At 47.3% G+C, this 22152-nt stretch overlaps 1 protein-coding gene across 3 annotated transcripts in view; it reads right to left on the minus strand.

Moving 5' to 3' along the window:
* Window positions 1-22152, minus strand: part of LOC130275684 (arf-GAP with dual PH domain-containing protein 1-like) — a 114372-nt gene that overhangs the window by 45502 nt on the left and 46718 nt on the right. Inside the window, exon 1 of one of the 3 annotated variants that reach the window (XM_056523918.1) lies at window positions 2503-2749. The exons of the other annotated variants lie outside the window; for them this stretch is intronic. Within the exon in view, the coding sequence (XP_056379893.1) occupies window positions 2503-2593 (91 nt within the window). The 5' untranslated portion in view covers window positions 2594-2749. Of the gene's footprint in view, window positions 1-2502; window positions 2750-22152 lie in introns of those variants that run through there. 3 annotated transcript variants of the gene reach the window in all.

Genomic DNA, 22152 nt, shown 5'->3' on the forward strand with positions numbered 1-22152 from the left:
TTTAGGACATTGCGTGTTCTGTACAGGACCCCGAAGAAGCTCCTGTCCTCTACATAGACCAGTGTTTCCCAAGCAGGGTTCCCCCAGCTGTTACAAAACTACAACTCCCGGCATGCCCGGACAGCCTTTGGCTGTCCAGGCATGCTGGGAGTTGTAGTTTTGCAACAGCTGGAGGCTCCCTGCTTAGGAAACACTGACATAGACAGTGATTTACAGCTCCCAGCAGATCTTTATTACTTTTATATGTAAGGATTTGCTTTATCTATATTAATTATCTACTTATTTTTCTTTAATTCTCACTTTTTTCCTATTTTTGGATGACATTTTGGTGGCTTCAGAACCAATCACCAGGTTTCCATAGAGTTATGGTCTGAACATACAATGGTTTCAACATACAATGGTCGTCCCAGAACCAATTAATATTGTAACTTGAGGGACCACTGTACAGAAGACATACAGATCCTAAATACATTGGGATAAGGGCCCGATGTTAATACGCAGCACTTATTGATCACATGACTTTTAACTTTAGTTTAATGTCTCATTTACATCTCTAAGGAAAAAAAAAAGGATGAGGATGAGATCCGGTTTTTGGCACCAGACGTACGTCTCTCATTGCGGAAATGTGAATAAGTTCTAAGTCAGTGTTTACTGTGCTCAGGTGATGTAGCAGGATGTTGGGCAATATTACAGTGGCTTTGTATTAGCAATAATCATCTTTAATAGGAAAATGACTAGACACTGACTTGTACCTTTACAAAGGGTTAAGCAGGGTTGGACAAGTTTACAACTCCTATCCCTTTGGGTACAATTCCCATAATAAGACCTGGACACCTGTGAGTTACTATTATTATAATTATTATTATTAATAATAATAGAGATGAGCGAACTTACAGTAAATTCGATTCGTCACGAACTTCTCGGCTCGGCAGTTGATGACTTTTCCTGCATAAATGAGTTCAGCTTTCAGGTGCTCCGGTGGGCTGGAAAAGGTGGATACAGTCCCAGGAAAGAGTCTCCAGCCCACCGGAGCACCTGAAAGCTGAACTAATTTATGCAGGAAAAGTCATCAACTGCCGAGCCGAGAAGTTCGTGATGAATCGAATTTACTGTAAGTTCGCTCATCTCTAATAATTATTATGAATAGTATTATTATTTTATAAATTTTTTATGCAAAAGGAGAAATATTATTATTAATTATTATTATTATTAATAATAATAATAATAATAACAATAGTAATAATAATATTAATATTAACTGAAATAGTGAAATCATTAGGGTATGTTCACACTACAGAGTGTGAACGGAATCTCCGCTCGCTGAATTCAGCAGGCGGAGATTCAGACTGGCAGCCGGCAGCGGCGGAAGGACCGTGCGGTACTGCGCCGTCACCATTGACAGCTATGCAGTGCTCACGGACTTCCACGCAAAGAATGAACATGTTCTTTCCTTGCGCGGAACAATTTCAGCGGCGGAATTGTCCGCCGCTGAAATTACGCAGCGTGAATGGGTCTCGCGGAGACCCATTCACACTAATGTCAAGTTCACACTGCGGAATTCCGTGGGGAATTCCGTAGTGTGAACATACCCTTATTGTGAGTAGCAGTAATTTTATTTTTTTATGGATGCAAAATTAGGCGAAATAGGTCACAGAGATTACACATATTCTTCAGCCTGTTGTTCTCGTCTTTATTTTCTAAGCCAGTGTTTTCCAAACCAGTGTTCCTCCAGCTGTTGCAAAACCATAACTCCCAGCATGCTGGGAGTTGTAGTTTTGCATCAGCTGGAGGCTGTCCGGGCATGCTTGGAGTTGTAGTTTTGCATCAGCTGGAGGCTGTCCGGGCATGCTTGGAGTTGTAGTTTTGCATCAGCTGGAGGCTGTCCGGGCATGCTGGGAGTTGTAGTTTTGCATCAGCTGGAGGCTGTCCGAGCATGCTGGGAGTTGTAGTTTTGCATCAGCTGGAGGCTGTCCGGGCATGCTGGGAGTTGTAGTTTTGCATCAGCTGGAGGCTGTCCGGGTATGCTGGGAGTTGTAGTTTTGCATCAGCTGGAGGCTGTCCGGGTATGCTGGGAGTTGTAGTTTTGCATCAGCTGCAGGCTGTCCGGGCATGCTGGGATTTGTAGTTCTACAACAGCTGTCTGGGCATGTAGTTTTTCTACAGGTGTCCCGTCATGCTGAGAGTTGTAGTTTTGCAGCAGCTGGAGGCTGTCCGGGCATGCTGGGAGTTGTAGTTCTACAACAGCTGTCCGGGCATGTAGTTTTGCTACAGGTGTCCGGGCATACTGGGAGTTGTAGTTTTGCAACATCTGGAGGCGCACTGGTTGGGAAACACTGTTCTAAGCTGACAAAGCTGCAAGACGTGCTAAAGTGCAACACAAAAATGTAAAAACTTCACTCCCAGACTTACCTTGTAACTTCTTCTTCTTTTTCTCTCTCCCATGATTCCCTCGCTTACTTTTTTCTTTCTTATACCCTGTTCACACCACCCATTTGTTCTCACCTGGCTCTCCGCAGTCTGCACATTTCGTATTTCCTTCCTTTTTTGTCAAAATCTTGACCGTCTTCTTGTTCCAATCCTGTTCCCCGGACATTCTAACGTAAGGTGTGTGTATATATATATAATTCACAGCTTCAAAACCAACATGGAGATTTTCATGGGCCTGATAGGAGAGCCATGTATTGTCCAGGTGCCCAGGTACAGATTAGCAACAAAGCTTTATCTATGTCCGGGAGGAAACATTTACAGCGTCACGCAGGGCGAGGTGACTAGTACTGTCTCCAAGACCCAACCTCTTGTATAGAAGGCTGGAAAGGGGGAGGGAGTTTTTAATTAGTAAACCTGTTTTTCAGCATTTTAGTCTCGAAAGACAGTTGAAGGAGGCCGCACAGTATTTGCCACAACTTGTGTTCACTCATGCGCACGCCGCTCTGAAATTATACTAAATGTCTTAATGTGTTAATTTATTATCATTAATAATGACACAAGTATGTTAACACAAGCCTATAAGTAGAAATAGAATTGTACATTGTATATTGTACGGTAACATGGTCCAACCATGGAGTTTGTATGTTCTCCCGTGCTTCCAAGGGCTCTCAGGGTTCGATTTCCAGGACATTTAAGTGGCTGCAGCACTTCAACTTCATGCGGCGTCCTCGTGGCACATCCAGATCCTCTACACGGCAATATTATCAGTGCGGGATACCACACCGCCAAAGGGCACAATTCTACCACCATCATCAGGTGTAGTTTTTCCTACCATAAATATCCCAGAGCCTTAGACTAACATACATCTGTTTCCACTGGATGTGCCACTTATTTAACTGCATTCTGGCCTACTATCCAGGAATCTGTGGTCATGTATGTGGTTATTTGAATAATATATCTGGCAGCCTGTTGCGCAATATCCAATTTTGGTGCGGCTGTTACCTTATATATGCACAATACAGGCTACTATCTGTGTAATAACCTCTGAAGCCATCAATTTCTGTAGTGGATGTGTATCATTAATGCCTCTGTATTACTTATTGGATGTATATCTTCATTATATCTGCATTATCTATTATGTAAATTTCACCATATCTTTAAGACAGATCTCTGACTAAGACTGACACAGACTTCCTCTCTGAGACGCCTGCTTACTTTTGTCACCCTTTATCATACTATTGATTACTTTATTGTGTATGTCTTATTAGGTACACCCATTTATATCATTTGTTTTTTGTGGTTCTCTTATCCCTGATGAGTCCCCCCTCCATTAAGGAGGGCGAAACGCGTAGGTAAAAGAGACCTACCACAATTTTAAGATTGTATTGTACTACCCCCCTATATATTGTTCTTTTTCTATTTCCACACTTATATTAAGAGTAGAATTTATTAGGGCCAACTGGTCAACTTTTCCTTTGGTAAGGAGATCGGCTTCACAAGAAACAAATGGCAGGATAGTTCCAGCGCTGACCGGACCACAGGACACAACCAGAAAGGTAAATGCTAAATTTATTTCACAGAATGAAATATTTCACAAATTTATTTCACAGTGCTCGTCTGGAGGATGGTCTCTTGGCAAGCAGCTCCTCTAAAGTCTTCATACTCCCCTCTGTCACAATGTGCCAGAGCCTAAGAGGGTTCGTCAGGGTGGCCCCAAAGAAGTCGCCCCCCCCAGAGATCACCAGGCGGGAAAGATGGGTTACTAGACACAGGAACCAGTGGGCCCAGCCTATCAATCAGGCATTCCTCACCGCCCACCGCATGCAGGGAAGCTAGAGTGTGACGAGTAGAAAACGAAGACGGGAACATTTCTTGACGGGAGGGGGACCATGTCCATGGCAAGGTAGCCAACGTTCTCGTGGAGAGATCCTGGGCCAGTCGTACCCACAATTTGGAGTCCAGGTTATGCGTCCAGTCCAAGACACGGGCATGCACACATGCTAAAAAGTACAGGCGGCAATCAGGTAAACCAGTCCCTCCGGACAACTTAAGTCTGGAAAGAAGGATACGATTCAGTCGAGGACCAGACGAATAAACCAAAGCATTTACGCACCGAGCGCAAAAAGGAGGCCTGAATATGTATGGGTAATATCTGCAAGAGGTACAGCAAGCGGGGCATAAGGGTCATTTTAAGGATGCTCAGAATTTTAAGGATGCTCAGAATGCAATGTGTTTCGCTGCACTTGAGAAAGCTGCGGCTCCTTGTTAAGCCGATCGCCTTGCTGTATGATTTGAAGGCTGGAAGCTGCAGACAGGACTCATACTTTATCACTCACGTGCATATCATTGTTGTGTATGATGGTACACAACCACCCAGGGTAAGTGGTATTTGACTTGTGATTACTCTCAGCCTTCCTCCGGTGTTACGCTATGGATCGCTTTCCTCTCTTGTTTTAGAACTTTTCCTTTGCACGGGTTTTGATAAATATTCCCCATAGTGTCCTATAAGTGATTGTATGAACACTGTGGCCCCTTCACTGTGGTGATCAGGGGGGTTCTTTGGATGGCCGAGGCCCTTGGCTGTCCGGGCACGCTGGAAGTTGTAGCTTTGCAACAGCTGGAGGCACACTGGTTGGAAAACACTAGCGTAGTATAACAACAGGCAGTTAGTGTACTAGAGAACACCTTGCAATTTTTTGTTTTGCCTGGAATATACAGTACATTCTACCTACAAATTCCCATCAGCCATTGTGCTCCAACCTGTTTAGGATCTGTTCGGATTTTTTTTTTTTTTGTATCGAATGGTTCCCTGAAGGGGTCGGAACACACCTGACAACGCCGGTTCCTGATGTATCCCATGGGGTCCATCATTTTACAGAAGTTGAACAGAGAAAAAAATAGGGCATGCACTATTTTTTCTTCGCATAACTCCTGTCTTTCCAATGGACTGACCAATGGAGCTGCTATTAACGGGGCAGGCTGGCAGTGTGAGCGAGCCCTTACCTTTACATCATGAATAGCCTACTTAGATTCTGCACTGGGTGTAACATATATACTGTACATCTACTATATATTTATTATACTTTCCACACACACACACAGGACTCATGGGGTTTACCTGGTATGCAGTGATTACTTCCTACCAAAAGTGGTCCAAGGTGACCTGGCAACATGGTCATGGTTGACCAAGGCTAACTGATGTGTGTGAGGGTTGAAGGCTAGCCAGACTGGTCTGATCCCACAAAAGAGATACTGTAGTCCAACTGCTGGCGATTATTAGAGATGAGCAAATTTTTTGAAAAATTTGATTCTGCCGATTCGCCTAAATTTCCCAAAAACTTCAGTTTGGTCCAAATTTATTTGTGGCAAATTAAAAAGGGCTATTTCTGGCCTACAGAGAACCTCAATAGGGGTGTAAAACACTTTGCCTTGCTGTAACACGCATAGGGTGTGTGCTGGGTTAGTGAAATAATACTGTTATTCAGTATGACATGCAGATTAGAGGCATTGCTATTAGAATCACTGTTGCAGAGTGGCACAATGACAGAGCCTGGAGGTGGCATCAGTATGAGGAGACCATATAGTGGCTGAATGACACAGCAAGGATGTGGCGGCAGCATGAGGAGACCATATAGTGGATGAATGACACAGCGTTGAGGTGGCGGCATGAGGAGACCATATATTGGCTGAATGACACAGCCTGGAGGTGGCGGAAGTATGAGGAGACCATATAGTGGCTGAATGACACAGCATGGAGGTGGCTGAAGCAAGAGGAGAACATATATTGGCTGAATGACACAGTCTGGAGGTGGTGGAAGCATGATGAGACCATATAGTGGCTGAATGACACAGCATGGAGATGGCGGAAACTTAAGGAGATCATATAGTTGCAGAATGAGACAGCCTGGAGGTGGCAGCAGCATGAGGAGAACATATGGTGGCAGTATGAGACAGCCTGGAGCTGGCATCAGCATGAGGTGGCAGTATGAGACAGCTTGGAGCTCGCATCAGCATGAGGAGAACATATGGTGGCAGAATGAGACAGCCTGGAGGTGGCATCAGCAGCATCAGGAGTCCTGAAAGTGACCCGGGGACATAGTGGGGCAGTGGGTGGCACTACCAGTACCCGGAGACGAAGGTGGATGAAAGAAATTAGAACTTGGCATCAGATGTGGGGCATTAGGCGGTTGGCAGGATCAGAATAGTAGCTGAAGTAGGTAGGCAGAAGAAAATGGTCTCTTTTGTAAAAGTGTTAGTGTGCACAAGTAAGTATTGAGGATTAGTGTTGAGCGGCATAGGCCATATTCGAATTCGCGAATATTCGCGAATATATGGACGAATATTCGCCATATTCGTGAATATTCGCATAATCGTAATATTCTCGTTTTATTTTCGCGTGTGCGAAAATTAACATATGCGAAAATTCGCATATGCAAAAATTAGTATAAGCGAAAATTCGCATATGCGAAAATTAGCATATGCAAATTTCGTATATGCGAAAATTCGCACACCGGTCTCACACAGTAGTATTAGAGCCTTCTTACACCACATAAGCTGGAAGCAGAGAGGGATGATCACTGTGATGTGTACTGTGAAAAAAATAAAAATAAAAAAAACGAATATTCGTAATGACGAATATATAGCGCTATATTCGCGAATATTCGCGAATATGCGATATTCGCAAATAAAATTCGAATTGCGAATATTCGCGAGCAACACTATTGAGGATATGCATTACGTAAAACTTAACTTTTAATAATATTCTTAGGATATAATATATGTACCCAAATTTTTTTTTAAATCAAACAAAAGGAAAGGTGTGCAAAAAACACCATATGCCACCTACACCACCAAGTATTGATGTGATGCACAGACCTCTAAAAGGTGGAAGGGAACAACGTGTGGTTCATTGTAACCGATGGGGGCAAAAACTTCCCCTGTAAGGCCCTACTTTCGCATTATTAATTCCCTTCTTGGCAAGTGTTACTTGCCTTAAAAAGGGCAGCCCCACACAGGAAACTCTCCCTATTTCAAACTAAAAACCCTGTGAAATGGCTGTGTTTGTGGAGAGCCAGAAGTCATCCCGCTGTCAAATGGTGACAATTTGGCGGTCACTAAACAAGCAAGTGAGCATGCATCATGCCATTTGTGCAAGTGACTCGGAGGGACTCCCTGCATCCATCTTCACTGCATACTGCCACGGCGTGTCTGGGTCCTCTGTCTCGCCTTCCTCATAACCTTCTAGCTCCTCTGGCTGCTCCTACTCCTCCTCTCCTGTCAAATGACTAGAAAAACCGCCCATCTCGCAAAACCGCCCATCTCGCCCAATTCAGTTTCCCAGGCCCGACAATACGCTGGAAGGGAGCGTGACCTAGGGGACAATAATAGTCCATAGATCAGAGAAATGGCATGCCCAGGATAGGAGCAGGCAAGACAAAGGTGTTCAAAAGGTTCCAGCGGGCGGTGTGCTCTAACCTGGGACAAGATTGAGGGAAAAAAATGACGCAATTGGATATAAGCAAACAGTGCTCGTCTGGAGGATGGTCTCTTGGCAAGCAGCTCCTCTAAAGTCTTCATCCTCCCCTCTGTCACAATGTGCCAGAGCCTAAGAGGGTTCGTCAGGGTGGCCCCAAAGAAGTCGCCCCCCCCCCAGAGATCACCAGGCGGGAAAGATGGGTTACTAGACACAGGAACCAGTGGGCCCAGCCTATCAATCAGGCATTCCTCACCGCCCACCGCATGCAGGGAAGCTAGAGTGTGACGAGTAGAAAACGAAGACGGGAACATTTCTTGACGGGAGGGGGACCAGGTCCATGGCAAGGTAGCCAACGTTCTCGTGGAGAGATCCTGGGCCAGTCGTACCCACAATTTGGAGTCCAGGTTATGCGTCCAGTCCAAGACACGGGCATGCACACATGCTAAAAAGTACAGGCGGCAATCAGGTAAACCAGTCCCTCCGGACAACTTAGGTCTGGAAAGAAGGATACGATTCAGTCGAGGACGAGTTGAGGACCAGACGAATAAACCAAAGCATTTACGCACCGAGCGCAAAAAGGAGGCCTGAATATGTATGGGTAATATCTGCAAGAGGTACAGCAAGCGGGGCATAAGGGTCATTTTAAGGATGCTCATCCGACCTAACCAAGAGAACTCCCGCCTATTCCAGGCCGATAAATCTGCGTGAAAACGCGCTAGCAAGGGGGTAAAGTTGAGGGAGAACAATTGGGAAAGGTCAGATGAGATCCGGGTCCCCAGATATATTATCCCCCCAGAAGGCCAGGTGAAGGGAAATGCTAAACGAAGGGAAGCTTCCACATGCCCTGGCAACGAAACACCCAGAGCCTCGGATTTGGAGAAATTGATTTTAAAATTCAACCAAGCTCCAAACTCAGTGAGCCTGCGCATCAGGTTGGGTAAGGACACCATTGGATTAGTCAGGTAGACCAGAAGGTCGTCGGCAAAGGCCGAGCACTTATACTCGTGGCCACCCACCACCACAACATGAACAGGTGGAGGCCCATAATGTTTATACTTATTTTAAAGAAGAATACAGACTATGTAAGCTGTAGATGGGTTGATGCATGGTTTTATTTACACCGTTGGATGTTCTTGTAAGTGGTACTATAGAACAATGTATGTCGGAAATATATGTTGGGAGAATTTAGCTTTGCTCCCAAAAAAACCCAACATATTGGCCCTGATTTACTATTCTAAACCTGACTTGTTATGTCAGGTTGTGTTCCAGATTCTGGTGCATTGAGCAAGAAATTCTGTCTGCGCCAGAATTGAAAGAAACCTGACAAATTCTCTATTCTACTGAGAAAATGCCAAAAAAGTGTTGTGGCTGTTGGGTAAAGGGGGCGTGGTCATCAAAAAGGGGCGTGTACCTGACACTTTAGAAAAATCCCAACATATTTACTAAGGTTTCCACAGAAAATGTGGTGGATTTGAGCTGAGGAAAATCCCCCAAAAATGCAAAACGTAGGTAAAAGTGCAAAATGTAGGGAAAGTAGTAAATACCGTAGAAAGATATTTGTTGGGAAAAAAAATTCCACTAAGAAAACTACACTCCACTCTTAGTAAATCAGGCCCATTGTGTAGTATATGTCCTCTGCAAGATGCCTCTCTAGATAGAATAATCTATGCTGTTTTATTCAGCAAAAAATAAAAATAAAAACACTGACAAACAAGTCCCTTTTCAATAAGCTGATAACAAAGTGTCCCTCTATTGGGATTTCCAGAGACACAGGACACAGGTTCTCTAAACTAAACAGGAGCCCTTGGTGAGTAGGAAAAGTCTCATTATCCATAGTGTATATCTAGAAAGATACATAGAAAAACCCAGTGGAGATGGATAGATAGATAATACAGTCCAAAGAACCGCACAACCAATCCAAAGAATGTAAGTCTTAAGGTGAACGCCATCATATAGCTCCTGGTCGTGGATACCAAGACTTCAGTCCATGTAGAAAGGACCGCAACACACAAGATTCAATCCACGTTAAGTGCGTTTATTGCATCCTCAGCATAACAAAGTGCGACGTTTCTGCGGTCTCCCACCGCCTTTATGAAGCATGCTTGATGCTTGATAAATGCGGCCGCAGAAACGTAGCAATTTGTTATGGTGAGGATGCAATAAACGCACTTTACTTGGATTGAATCTTGTGTGCTGTGGTCCTTTCTATATATATAGATAGATAGATATCCACACCAAAAAGTCCGCAGCACTCCGATGTATGTGAAAACTTAGTGTAGTTTATTCATCCAAAAATCATAGGGACATTTCGGCTGCCCACTTGCAGCCTTTCTCATGCTTGGAAGAGTGAATGCCCTACTCAAAGGGAAATGTGCCACAAACCTGTGGGTTAAAGTACAAGCATCCCCTAAGGACTACTACTCCCAGATTGCCTGCACCACAATACCTATCATCCCCTTGAGTACCACCGTGCTACCTGTTCTCAGTAATATTTAGTTTGAAATCTCTTTCCAGAGACATTCGTGCTCCCCATGTATTTCTACAGATGGCAATACTTTGTATGATACAACTAAGAAAGCCATTAATGGGTCTTTCTTCCACAGACTTTCTGGCCCCCGCTGCTTGTCTCTTCTCCCTGTTTCCTCGACCAGGAGCAGGACTTACCTCCTCAGCCAATCACTGGCCTCATTAATTGAATGAGTGAGTAGGTAAGTATCACTTGTGTGTACTCATTGCATCATGCTCAGAAACATAGAAAAAAAATATTTATCCAGAATACTCCTTTAAAACTGGCCGAGGAGGCATGCAAGGTGTGGGATTTGAGCAGCTCAGCTCGCCTCCTTAACACTTGGTTGAGAAATGAAAAGGTAATTTTATAAGTTTGGCAACAACCATCAGCTCCATGAGCTATGATTGGCTAAGGCTGCACCACCCCCCCAACCCGACCCCCTCAGCATTTCCTGATTTTGGACTTGTGCCAGGCCAGCAGGAGTCCAAAGTCTGTGCAAAAGATGGGGGGGAAATGTGCTCTGGACAAGTACAGAGACACCTAGTGGCCGCTTTTTTTAAACACAAATAAAACATTTTTTTTTTTAACAAAGCAAAGCAAAATGGACAGCAGAGGTAAGCAGAGAGCACTGTGGTCATGACATCAGAGGAAATGCATTTCTTTTTTGGATTTCTCTTTAGTATACAGCCCCTAAAAAGTACTACAAGGATAAAGATTTTTTTAAATAGAAGTGATTTACAAATCTGTTTAACTTTCTGGCACCAGATCTGGCACCCTCCAAATAGGGGACATTCCCAATAGCAGACGCTGACACACCTAATAGGGGACAATAGCAGACAAAACACTCCCATTAGGGGACAAACATTCCTAATAGGGGACACTCGCAATAGTGGATGCGGACACACCTAATAGGGGGCAAAACACTCCCAATAGGGGACAAAACACTCCCAGTAGGGGACAAAAGGAGACAAAACACTCCCATTAGGGGACAAAACACTCCCAGTAGGGGACAAAAGGAGACAAAACACTCAGATTAGGGGACAAAACACTCCCATTGGGGGACAAAACACTCCCAATAGGGGACAAAAGGAGACAAAACACTTCCAATAGGGGACAACCAGGCTTATGTGCTGGCCCCTACCTTATACACAGGGCCGCTGTCAGGGGGTACAGCTATTACATCAGTAAGGGGCACAGGCCCCCGCTGCACCCACCTGCAGAAGCCCCAACACAGAAGCAGAAGACCATTGTTTAAACAGTGGTCTCCTGCTTCTGTAGGTTTGCCGGCCAAATCATTCACCCCCTTCTTCCCTGATCCCCCCCCCCCCCCCCCCCGTACCACTTTATTTCCCCTGTGCGACAGAGGGTAATAAGGGAGGAATGAAATGGCACAGGAAGTAAGGGTGGGCACAAGGCACATGGGAATGAGATGGCACAGGGTTAATAAGGAAGGAGGAAATTATATAGGGGGGGTGATAAGGGGTGATTAACCCCTTAAGGACCGGAGGTTTTTCCGTTTTTGCATTTTCGTTTTTTGCTCCTTGCCTTTAAAAAATCATAACTCTTTCAAATTTACACCTAAAAATCCATATGATGGCTTATTTTTTGCGCCACCAATTCTACTTTGTAATGACGTCAGTCATTTTGCCCAAAAATCTATGGTGAAGCGGGAAAAAAAATCATTGTGCGACAAAATTGAAAAAAAAACGCTGTTTTGTAACTTTTGAGGGCTTCCGTTTCTACGTAGTACATTTTTCGGTAAAAATGACACCTGATATGTATTATGTAGGTCCATACGATTAAAATGATACCCTACTTATATAGGTTTGATTTTGTCGGACTTCTGGAAAAAATCATAACTACATGCAGGAAAATTAATACGTTTAAAATTGTCATCTTCTGACCCCTATAACTTTTTTTATTTTTCCGTGTATGGGGCGGTATGAGCGCTCATTTTTTGCGCCGTGATCTGAAGTTTTTAACGGTACCATTTTTGTATTGATAGGACTTATTGATCACTTTTTATTCATTTTTAAATGATATAAAAAGTGACCAAAAATGCACTATTTTGGACTTTGGAATTTTTTTGCGCGCACGCCATTGACCGAGCGGTTTAATTAATGATATATTTTTATAATTCGGACATTTCCGCACGCGGTGATACCACATATGTTTATTTTTATTTTTATTTACACTGTGTTTTTTTTATTATTGGAAAAGGGGGGTGATTCAAACTTTTAATAGGGGAGGAGTTAAATGATCTTTATTCACTTTTTTTTTTCACTTTTTTTTTGCAGTGTTATAGGTCCCATAGGGACCTATAACACTGCACACACTGATCTTCATCATTGATCACTGGTTTCTCATAAGAAACCAGTGATCAACGATTCTGCCGGATGACTGCTCATGCCTGGATCTCAGGCACTGAGCAGTCATTCGGCGATCGGACAGCGAGGAGGCAGGAAGGGGCCCTCCCGCTGTCCTGTCAGCTGTTCGGGATGCCGCGATTAGCCGCGGCTATCCCGAACAGCCCAACTGAGCTAGCCGGGAACTTTCACTTTCACTTTTAGCCGCGCGGCTCAGCTTTGAGCGCGCGGCTAAAGGGTTAATAGCGCGCGGCGCCGCGATCGGCGCTGCGCGCTATTAGAGGCGGGTCCCGGCTTCACTATGACGCCGGGCCCGCCATGATATGACGCGGGGTTACTGTGTAACCCCGCGTTATATCAGAAGAGCAGGACCAAGGACGTACCGGTACGTCCTTGGTCCTTAAGGGGTTAAACGGCACTGGGATATTCTACTGTAATATCGCTTTTTATTATGTTTTATAGGTAATTACACTATATAGTGAGTACAGTACAATATTCGGTCATTTAGAAAGATTTTTAATAGCGGAAAGATCTCTTAATAGTGACACTTAATAGTGTGACATTTTTTTTAAAGAAGTACAGTAGAATCTCCCAATAGCGGACATTCACAGGGAATTAAAAAGAAGAGAAAGCTGCCATTGAAAATCCCACCACTAGGGATCCCCATACTTCCTGGGACACTGATGAGTCCCACAGCTGCATGAGTGTGCCCAAGAGTCATGGACACAAGATGGCTAATGGACAAGGCTGCAGGAGGAACAAACTGCTGTAACACAGAGTTTTACCAAACATGTGCCTCCAGCTGTTGCATAACTACTGTTACGCCGAGCGCTCCGGGTCCCCGCTCCTCCCCGGAGCGCTCGCTTCTCTCTCGCTACCGCAGCGCTCCGGGCGGCTCCACTGACCCGGTGCGCTGCGATACCGTCTCCAGCCGGGATGCGATTCGCGATGCGGGTAGCGCCCGCTCGCGATGCGCATCCCGGCTCCCGTACCTGACTCGCTCTCCGTCTGTCCTGTCCCGGCGCGCGCGGCCCCGCTCCCTAGGGCGCGCGCGCGCCGGGTCTCTGCGATTTAAAGGGCCACTACGCCGCTGATTGGCGCAGTGGTTCCAATTAGTGTGTTCACCTGTGCACTCCCTATTTATACCTCACTTCCCCTTCACTCCCTCGCCGGATCTTGTTGCCATTGTGCCAGTGAAAGCGTTTCCTTGTGTGTTCCTAGCCTGTGTTCCAGACCTCCTGCCGTTGCCCCTGACTACGATTCTTGCTGCCTGCCCCGACCTTCTGCTACGTCCGACCTTGCTTCTGTCTACTCCCTTGTACCGCGCCTATCTTCAGCAGTCAGAGAGGTTGAGCCGTTGCTAGTGGATACGACCTGGTCACTACCGCCGCAGCAAGACCATCCCGCTTTGCGGCGGGCTCTGGTGAAAACCAGTAGTGACTTAGAACCGATCCACTAGCACGGTCCACGCCAATCCCTCTCTGGCACAGAGGATCCACTACCTGCCAGCCGGCATCGTGACAGTAGATCCGGCCATGGATCCCGCTGAAGTTCCTCTGCCAGTTGTCGCCGACCTCACCACGGTGGTCGCCCAGCAGTCACAACAGATAGCGCAACAAGGCCAACAGCTGTCTCAACTGACCGTGATGCTACAGCAGCTACTACCACAGCTTTAGCAATCATCTCCTCCGCCAGCTCCTGCACCTCCTCCGCAGCGAGTGGCCGCTTCTGGTCTACGACTATCCTTGCCGGATAAATTTGATGGGGACTCTAAATTCTGCCGTGGCTTTCTTTCCCAATGTTCCCTGCACTTGGAGATGATGTCGGACCAGTTCCCTACTGAAAGGTCTAAGGTGGCTTTCGTAGTCAGCCTTCTGTCTGGAAAAGCTCTGTCATGGGCCACACCGCTCTGGGACCGCAATGACCCCGTCACTGCCTCTATACACTCCTTCTTCTTAGAAATTCGAAGTGTCTTTGAGGAACCTGCCCGAGCCTCTTCTGCTGAGACTGCCCTGTTGAACCTGGTCCAGGGTAATTCTTCCGTTGGCGAGTACGCCGTACAATTCCGTACTCTTGCTTCAGAATTATCCTGGAATAATGAGGCCCTCTGCGCGACCTTTAAAAAAGGCCTATCCAGCAACATTAAAGATGTTCTGGCCGCACGAGAAATCCCTGCTAACCTACATGAACTCATCCATCTTGCCACTCGCATTGACATGCGTTTTTCCGAAAGGCGTCAGGAGCTCCGCCAGGATATGGACTTTGTTCGCACAAGACGTTTTTTCTCCCCGGCTCCTCTCTCCTCTGGTCCCCTGCAATCCGTTTCTGTGCCTCCCGCCGTGGAGGCTATGCAGGTCGACCGGTCTCGCCTGACACCTCAAGAGAGGACACGACGCCGCATGGAGAATCTCTGTCTGTACTGTGCCAGTACCGAACACTTCCTGAAGGATTGTCCTATCCGTCCTCCCCGCCTGGAAAGACGTACGCTGACTCCGCACAAAGGTGAGACAGTCCTTGATGTCTACTCTGCTTCTCCACGTCTTACTGTGCCTGTGCGGATATCTGCCTCTGCCTTCTCCTTCTCTACTATGGCCTTCTTGGATTCCGGATCTGCAGGAAATTTTATTTTGGCCTCTCTCGTCAACAGGTTCAACATCCCAGTGACCAGTCTCGCCAGACCCCTCTACATCAATTGTGTAAACAATGAAAGATTGGATTGTACCATACGTTTCCGCACGGAGCCCCTTCTAATGTGCATCGGACCTCATCACGAGAAGATTGAATTTTTGGTCCTCCCCAATTGCACTTCCGAAATCCTCCTTGGACTACCCTGGCTTCAACTCCATTCCCCAACCCTGGATTGGTCCACTGGGGAGATCAAGAGTTGGGGGCCCTCTTGTTTCAAGGACTGCCTAAAATCGGTTCCCAGTACCCCTTGCCGTGACTCTGTGGTTCCCCCTGTAACCGGTCTCCCTAAGGCCTATATGGACTTTGCGGATGTTTTTTGCAAAAAACAAGCTGAGACTCTACCTCCTCACAGGCCTTATGATTGTCCTATTGACCTCCTCCCGGGCACTACTCCACCCCGGGGCAGAATCTATCCTCTGTCCGCCCCAGAGACTCTTGCTATGTCGGAGTACATCCAGGAAAATTTAAAAAAAGGCTTTATCCGTAAATCCTCCTCTCCTGCCGGAGCCGGATTTTTCTTTGTGTCCAAAAAAGATGGCTCTCTACGCCCTTGCATTGACTACCGCGGTCTTAATAAAATCACGATAAAGAACCGCTACCCTCTACCCCTCATCTCTGAACTCTTTGATCGCCTCCAAGGTGCCCACATCTTTACCAAACTGGACTTAAGAGGTGCTTATAATCTCATCCGCATCAGAGAGGGGGATGAATGGAAAACGGCATTTAACACTAGAGATGGACACTTTGAGTATCTGGTCATGCCCTTTGGCCTGTGCAACGCCCCTGCCGTCTTCCAAGACTTTGTTAATGAAATTTTTCGTGATCTCTTATACTCCTGTGTTGTTGTATATCTGGACGATATCCTGATTTTTTCTGCCAATCTAGAAGAACACCGCCAGCATGTCCGTATGGTTCTTCAGAGACTTCGTGACAATCAACTTTATGCCAAGATAGAGAAATGTCTGTTTGAATGCCAATCTCTTCCTTTCCTAGGATACTTGGTCTCTGGCCAGGGACTACAAATGGATCCAGACAAACTCTCTGCCGTCTTAGATTGGCCACGCCCCTCCGGACTCCGTGCTATCCAACGTTTTTTGGGGTTCGCCAATTATTACAGGCAATTTATTCCACATTTTTCTACCGTTGTGGCCCCTATCGTGGCTTTAACCAAAAAAAATGCCAATCCCAAGTCTTGGCCTCCTCAAGCGGAAGACGCCTTTAAACGGCTCAAGTCTGCCTTTTCTTCGGCTCCCGTGCTCTCCAGACCTGACCCATCTAAACCCTTCCTATTGGAGGTTGATGCCTCCTCTGTAGGAGCTGGAGCGGTCCTTCTACAAAAAAATTCTTCCGGGCATGCTGTTACTTGTGGTTTTTTTTCTAGGACCTTCTCTCCGGCGGAGAGGAACTACTCCATCGGGGATCGAGAGCTTCTAGCCATTAAATTAGCACTTGAGGAATGGAGGCATCTGCTGGAGGGATCAAGATTTCCTGTTATTATTTACACCGATCACAAGAACCTCTCCTATCTCCAGTCTGCCCAACGGCTGAATCCTCGCCAGGCCAGGTGGTCTCTGTTCTTTGCCCGATTTAATTTTGAAATTCACTTTCGGCCTGCCGATAAGAACATTAGGGCCGATGCTCTCTCTCGTTCCTCGGATGCCTCGGAAGTCGAACTCTCTCCGCAACACATCATTCCTCCTGACTGCCTGATCTCCACTTCTCCAGCCTCCATCAGGCAAACTCCTCCAGGAAAGACCTTCGTCTCTCCACGCCAACGCCTCGGAATCCTCAAATGGGGTCACTCCTCCCATCTCGCAGGTCATACAGGCATCAAGAAATCTGTGCAACTCATCTCTCGCTTCTATTGGTGGCCGACTCTGGAGACGGATGTCGTGGACTTTGTGCGAGCCTGCACTGTCTGTGCTCGGGATAAGACTCCTCGCCAGAAGCCCGCTGGTTTTCTTCATCCTCTGCCTGTCCCCGAACAGCCTTGGTCTCTGATTGGTATGGATTTTATTACAGACCTACCCCCATCCCGTGGCAACACTGTTGTTTGGGTGGTCGTTGATCGATTCTCCAAGATGGCACATTTCATCCCTCTTCCTGGTCTTCCTTCAGCGCCTCAGTTGGCTAAACAATTTTTTGTACACATTTTTCGTCTTCACGGGTTGCCCACACAAATAGTCTCGGATAGAGGCGTCCAATTCGTGTCAAAATTCTGGAGGGCTCTCTGTAAACAACTCAAGATTAAATTAAACTTTTCTTCTGCATATCATCCTCAATCCAATGGACAAGTAGAAAGAATTAACCAGGTCTTTGGTGATTATTTACGACATTTTGTTTCCTCCCGCCAGGATGATTGGGCAGATCTTCTACCATGGGCCGAATTCTCGTATAACTTTAGAGTCTCTGAATCTTCCTCCAAATCCCCATTTTTCGTGGTGTACGGCCGTCACCCTCTTCCCCCCCTCCCTACTCCCTTGCCCTCTGGTTTGCCCGCGGTAGATGAAGTGACTCGTGATCTTTCCACCATATGGAAAGAGACCCAAGTTTCTCTTTTACAGGCTTCATCTCGCATGAAAAAGTTTGCCGATAAGAAAAGAAGAGCTCCCCCCATTTTTGCTCCCGGAGACAAGGTATGGCTCTCCGCTAAATATGTCCGCTTTCGTGTCCCCAGTTACAAACTGGGTCCACGCTATCTTGGTCCCTTCAAAGTCTTGTGCCAAATTAATCCTGTCTCTTACAAACTTCTTCTTCCTCCTTCTCTCCGTATTCCTAATGCCTTACATGTCTCTCTTCTTAAACCACTCATCATCAACCGTTTCTCTCCCAAATTAGTTTCTCCCACTCCTGTCTCCGGTTCTTCTGACGTCTTCTCAGTGAAAGAGATACTGGCCTCCAAGACAGTCAGAGGAAAAAAGTTCTTTTTGGTGGATTGGGAGGGCTGTGGACCTGAAGAGAGATCCTGGGAACCTGAGGACAACATCCTAGACAAAAGTCTGCTCCTCAGGTTCTCAGGCTCTAAGAAGAGGGGGAGACCCAAGGGGGGGGGTACTGTTACGCCGAGCGCTCCGGGTCCCCGCTCCTCCCCGGAGCGCTCGCTTCTCTCTCGCTACCGCAGCGCTCCGGGCAGCTCCACTGACCCGGTGCGCTGCGATACCGTCTCCAGCCGGGATGCGATTCGCGATGCGGGTAGCGCCCGCTCGCGATGCGCATCCCGGCTCCCGTACCTGACTCGCTCTCCGTCTGTCCTGTCCCGGCGCGCGCGGCCCCGCTCCCTAGGGCGCGCGCGCGCCGGGTCTCTGCGATTTAAAGGGCCACTGCGCCGCTGATTGGCGCAGTGGTTCCAATTAGTGTGTTGACCTGTGCACTCCCTATTTATACCTCACTTCCCCTTCACTCCCTCGCCGGATCTTGTTGCCATTGTGCCAGTGAAAGCGTTTCCTTGTGTGTTCCTAGCCTGTGTTCCAGACCTCCTGCCGTTGCCCCTGACTACGATTCTTGCTGCCTGCCCCGACCTTCTGCTACGTCCGACCTTGCTTCTGTCTACTCCCTTGTACCGCGCCTATCTTCAGCAGTCAGAGAGGTTGAGCCGTTGCTAGTGGATACGACCTGGTCACTACCGCCGCAGCAAGACCATCCCGCTTTGCGGCGGGCTCTGGTGAAAACCAGTAGTGACTTAGAACCGATCCACTAGCACGGTCCACGCCAATCCCTCTCTGGCACAGAGGATCCACTACCTGCCAGCCGGCATCGTGACAACTACAGCTCCAAGCATGCCTGGACAGTCAAATTATGTCTGGGCATCCTGGGAGTTGTAGTTTTGAAAAAGCTGTAGGCACACAGCTAAAGGCAACAAAGCTGAAAAAAAAAGAGTTATCCAAACACTGTACCTCCAACTATTCCAAAACTACAAGTCCCAGCATTACAGGACTGGCAAATGATGACACACATGAATGACATAAGAAACCATATTGTCTTTGGTGGTAGGGTACAGGCAATCTCCAATAATCATTGTGTGTGTGTGTGTGTGTGTGTGTACAGCATAAAACCAGAGAGGAAAGGGTTACAGAGCAGGACTGCCATGCTCCTCCAAGAGCAGTGAGTCAGCAGGGGGAGGAGTCATCACAGTGCAGGCAAGAGAGGGACACACCCCCTGCCTTTGAGACAATTGAAAATACATTGATCAGCTGTAATATGCTATCTTTTAGTGAAATATAGGTGATTTATACATAAAATTACATGTACATGATCAGGATTCGGTACTGTGTAACATATAACAGTTTTGTTTTTTTGGTGGGATCTGACAGGTACACTTTAACCCCTTAAGGACCCAGGACGTACTAGAACGTCCTGGCACCCTGGGCTTTAAGGACCCAGGACGTACTAGTAAGTCCTGGTGTTTCTCCGGTCTCTGCCGCGCCCCGGGCAGAGATCGGAAGCGGATGCCTGCTGAAATGCTTCAGCAGGCATCCAGGGCAAACGCCGAGGGGGGCCATGTAGGCCCCCCATGTCGGCGATCGCCGCAAATCGCAAGGGAAATCGCCCTTGCGATCTGCGGCGATACCGGGCTGATCGGGTCTCTGGGACCCGACCGCCCGGTAATTTTGCATGATCCCGGCTGTCACAGACAGCCAGGACCATGCTAAAGTATAGGAGCGAGGTGGCAAACCTGCCACCTCCTCCTATATCCTGCGATCTGTCGGTTAACTAACCGACCAATCGCAGGAGGGGGGGCGGTTACTTCCTCCCGTCCTGCCCGGCCCCTGTAAGTCCGGAGAGGACGGGAGGAAGACCGGAGAACGCGGCGGGGGACGGAGGAGTGCTGGGGACCGGCCCCGGTACTTACCTCGTCCCTGAAGACCCGGATCCCGGCGAGGAAGACGGCGGCGGCGGCGACAGGTGAGTTGATCTTCAGCCGCGGTCGGGCCCTTTACAGCAATGCACGTCGCCGTAAAGCGACATGCATTGCTGTAATGGGACCCTGTAAACTACAACTCCCAGCATGCCCAGACAGCCCTTGGCATCTGGGCATGCTGGGAGTTGCAGTTTTGCAACATCTGGAGGTCCACAGTTTGGAGATCACTGTGCCCTTCCAGATGTTGCAAAACTACACATCCTCAGCATGCCCTTACTGTCCAGGCATGCTGGGAGTTGTAGTTCTGTAACATCTGGCCCTTCAGATGTTGCAGAACTACAACTCCCAGCATGCCTGGACAGTTTTGGCATACTGGGAGTTGTAGTTTTGCAACATCTGGAGGGCTGCAGCTTGGACACCACTACACAGTGGTCCCCAAACTGTTCTCCTCCAGCTGTTACGTAACCACTACTCCCAATATGCCCTTCGGCTGCCTGGGCATGCTGGGAGTTGTGGTTTTGCAACAACTGGAGGCACACTGGTTGGGAAACATTGTCTGTTTCCTAACTCAGTGTTTCCCAAACCATGTGCCTCCAGCTGTTGCAAAACTACAACTGCCAGCATGCACTGATAGACTGTGCATGCTGGGAGTTGTAGTTTTGCACCAGCTGGAGGTCCCCCCCCTGTGAATGTACAGGGTACATTCACATGGGCAGGGGCTTACAGTGAGTATCAGGCTGCAAGTTTGCGATGCAGCAAATTTTGCGCGGCAGCTCAAACTCGCTGTAACCCCCCCGCCCATGTGACTGTACCCCAAAAACACTACACTACGCTAACACAAAATAAAATAAAAAGTAAAAAACACTACATATACACATACCCCTACACAGCCCCCTCCCCAATAAAAATGAAAAACGTCTGGTACGCCACTGTTTCCAAAATGGAGCCTCCAGCTGTTGCAAAACAACAACTCCCAGTATTGCCGGACAGCCGTTGACTGTCCACGCATGCTGGGAGTTTTGCAACAGCTGGAGGCACCCTGTTTGGGAATCACTGGCGTAGAATACCCCTATCTCCACCCCTATGCAAATCCCTAATTCAGGCCTCAAATGCGCATGGCGCTCTCACTTCGGAGCCCTGTCGTATTTCAAGGCAACAGTTTAGGGCCACATATGGGGTATCGCCGTACTCGGGAGAAATTGCCTAACAAATTTTATGAAAAGGGGAAGTTGAGGTCTACACCAGCATGTTGGTGTAAAAAAAAAAATGTTTTTTACACTAACATGCTGGTGTTGCCCTATACTTTTCATTTTGACAAGAGGTAAAGGGGAAAAAAGCCCCCCAAAATTTGTAATGCAATTTCTCCTGACTACGGAGATACCACATATGTGGGCGCAAAGTGCTCTGGGGGCGCACAACAAGGCTCAGAAGGGAGAGTGCACCATGTACATTTGAGGTGATTTGCACAGGGGTGGCTGATTGTTACAGCGGTTTTGACAAACGCAAAAAAGAAAAAAAAACACATGTGACCCCATTTCGGAAACTACACCCCTCACGGAATGTAATGAGGGGTGAAGTGAGAATTTACACCCCACAGGTGTCTGACAGATCTTTGGAACAATGGGCTGTGCAAATAAAAAATTTTGTACAGCGCACTGTTCCAAAGATCTGACAGACACCAGTGGGGGGTAAATGCTCACTGTACCGCTTGTTAAGTTCCTCAAGGGGTCTAGTTTCCAAAATGGTATGCCATGTGGGGGTTATTTTGCTGTCCTGGCACCATAGGGACTTCCTAAATGTGACATGCCCCCCCGAGCAAAATTTGCTC

The sequence above is a fragment of the Hyla sarda genome, chromosome 6 (assembly GCF_029499605.1).
Source record: "Hyla sarda isolate aHylSar1 chromosome 6, aHylSar1.hap1, whole genome shotgun sequence".
Taxonomy (NCBI): Eukaryota; Metazoa; Chordata; class Amphibia; order Anura; family Hylidae; genus Hyla; species Hyla sarda.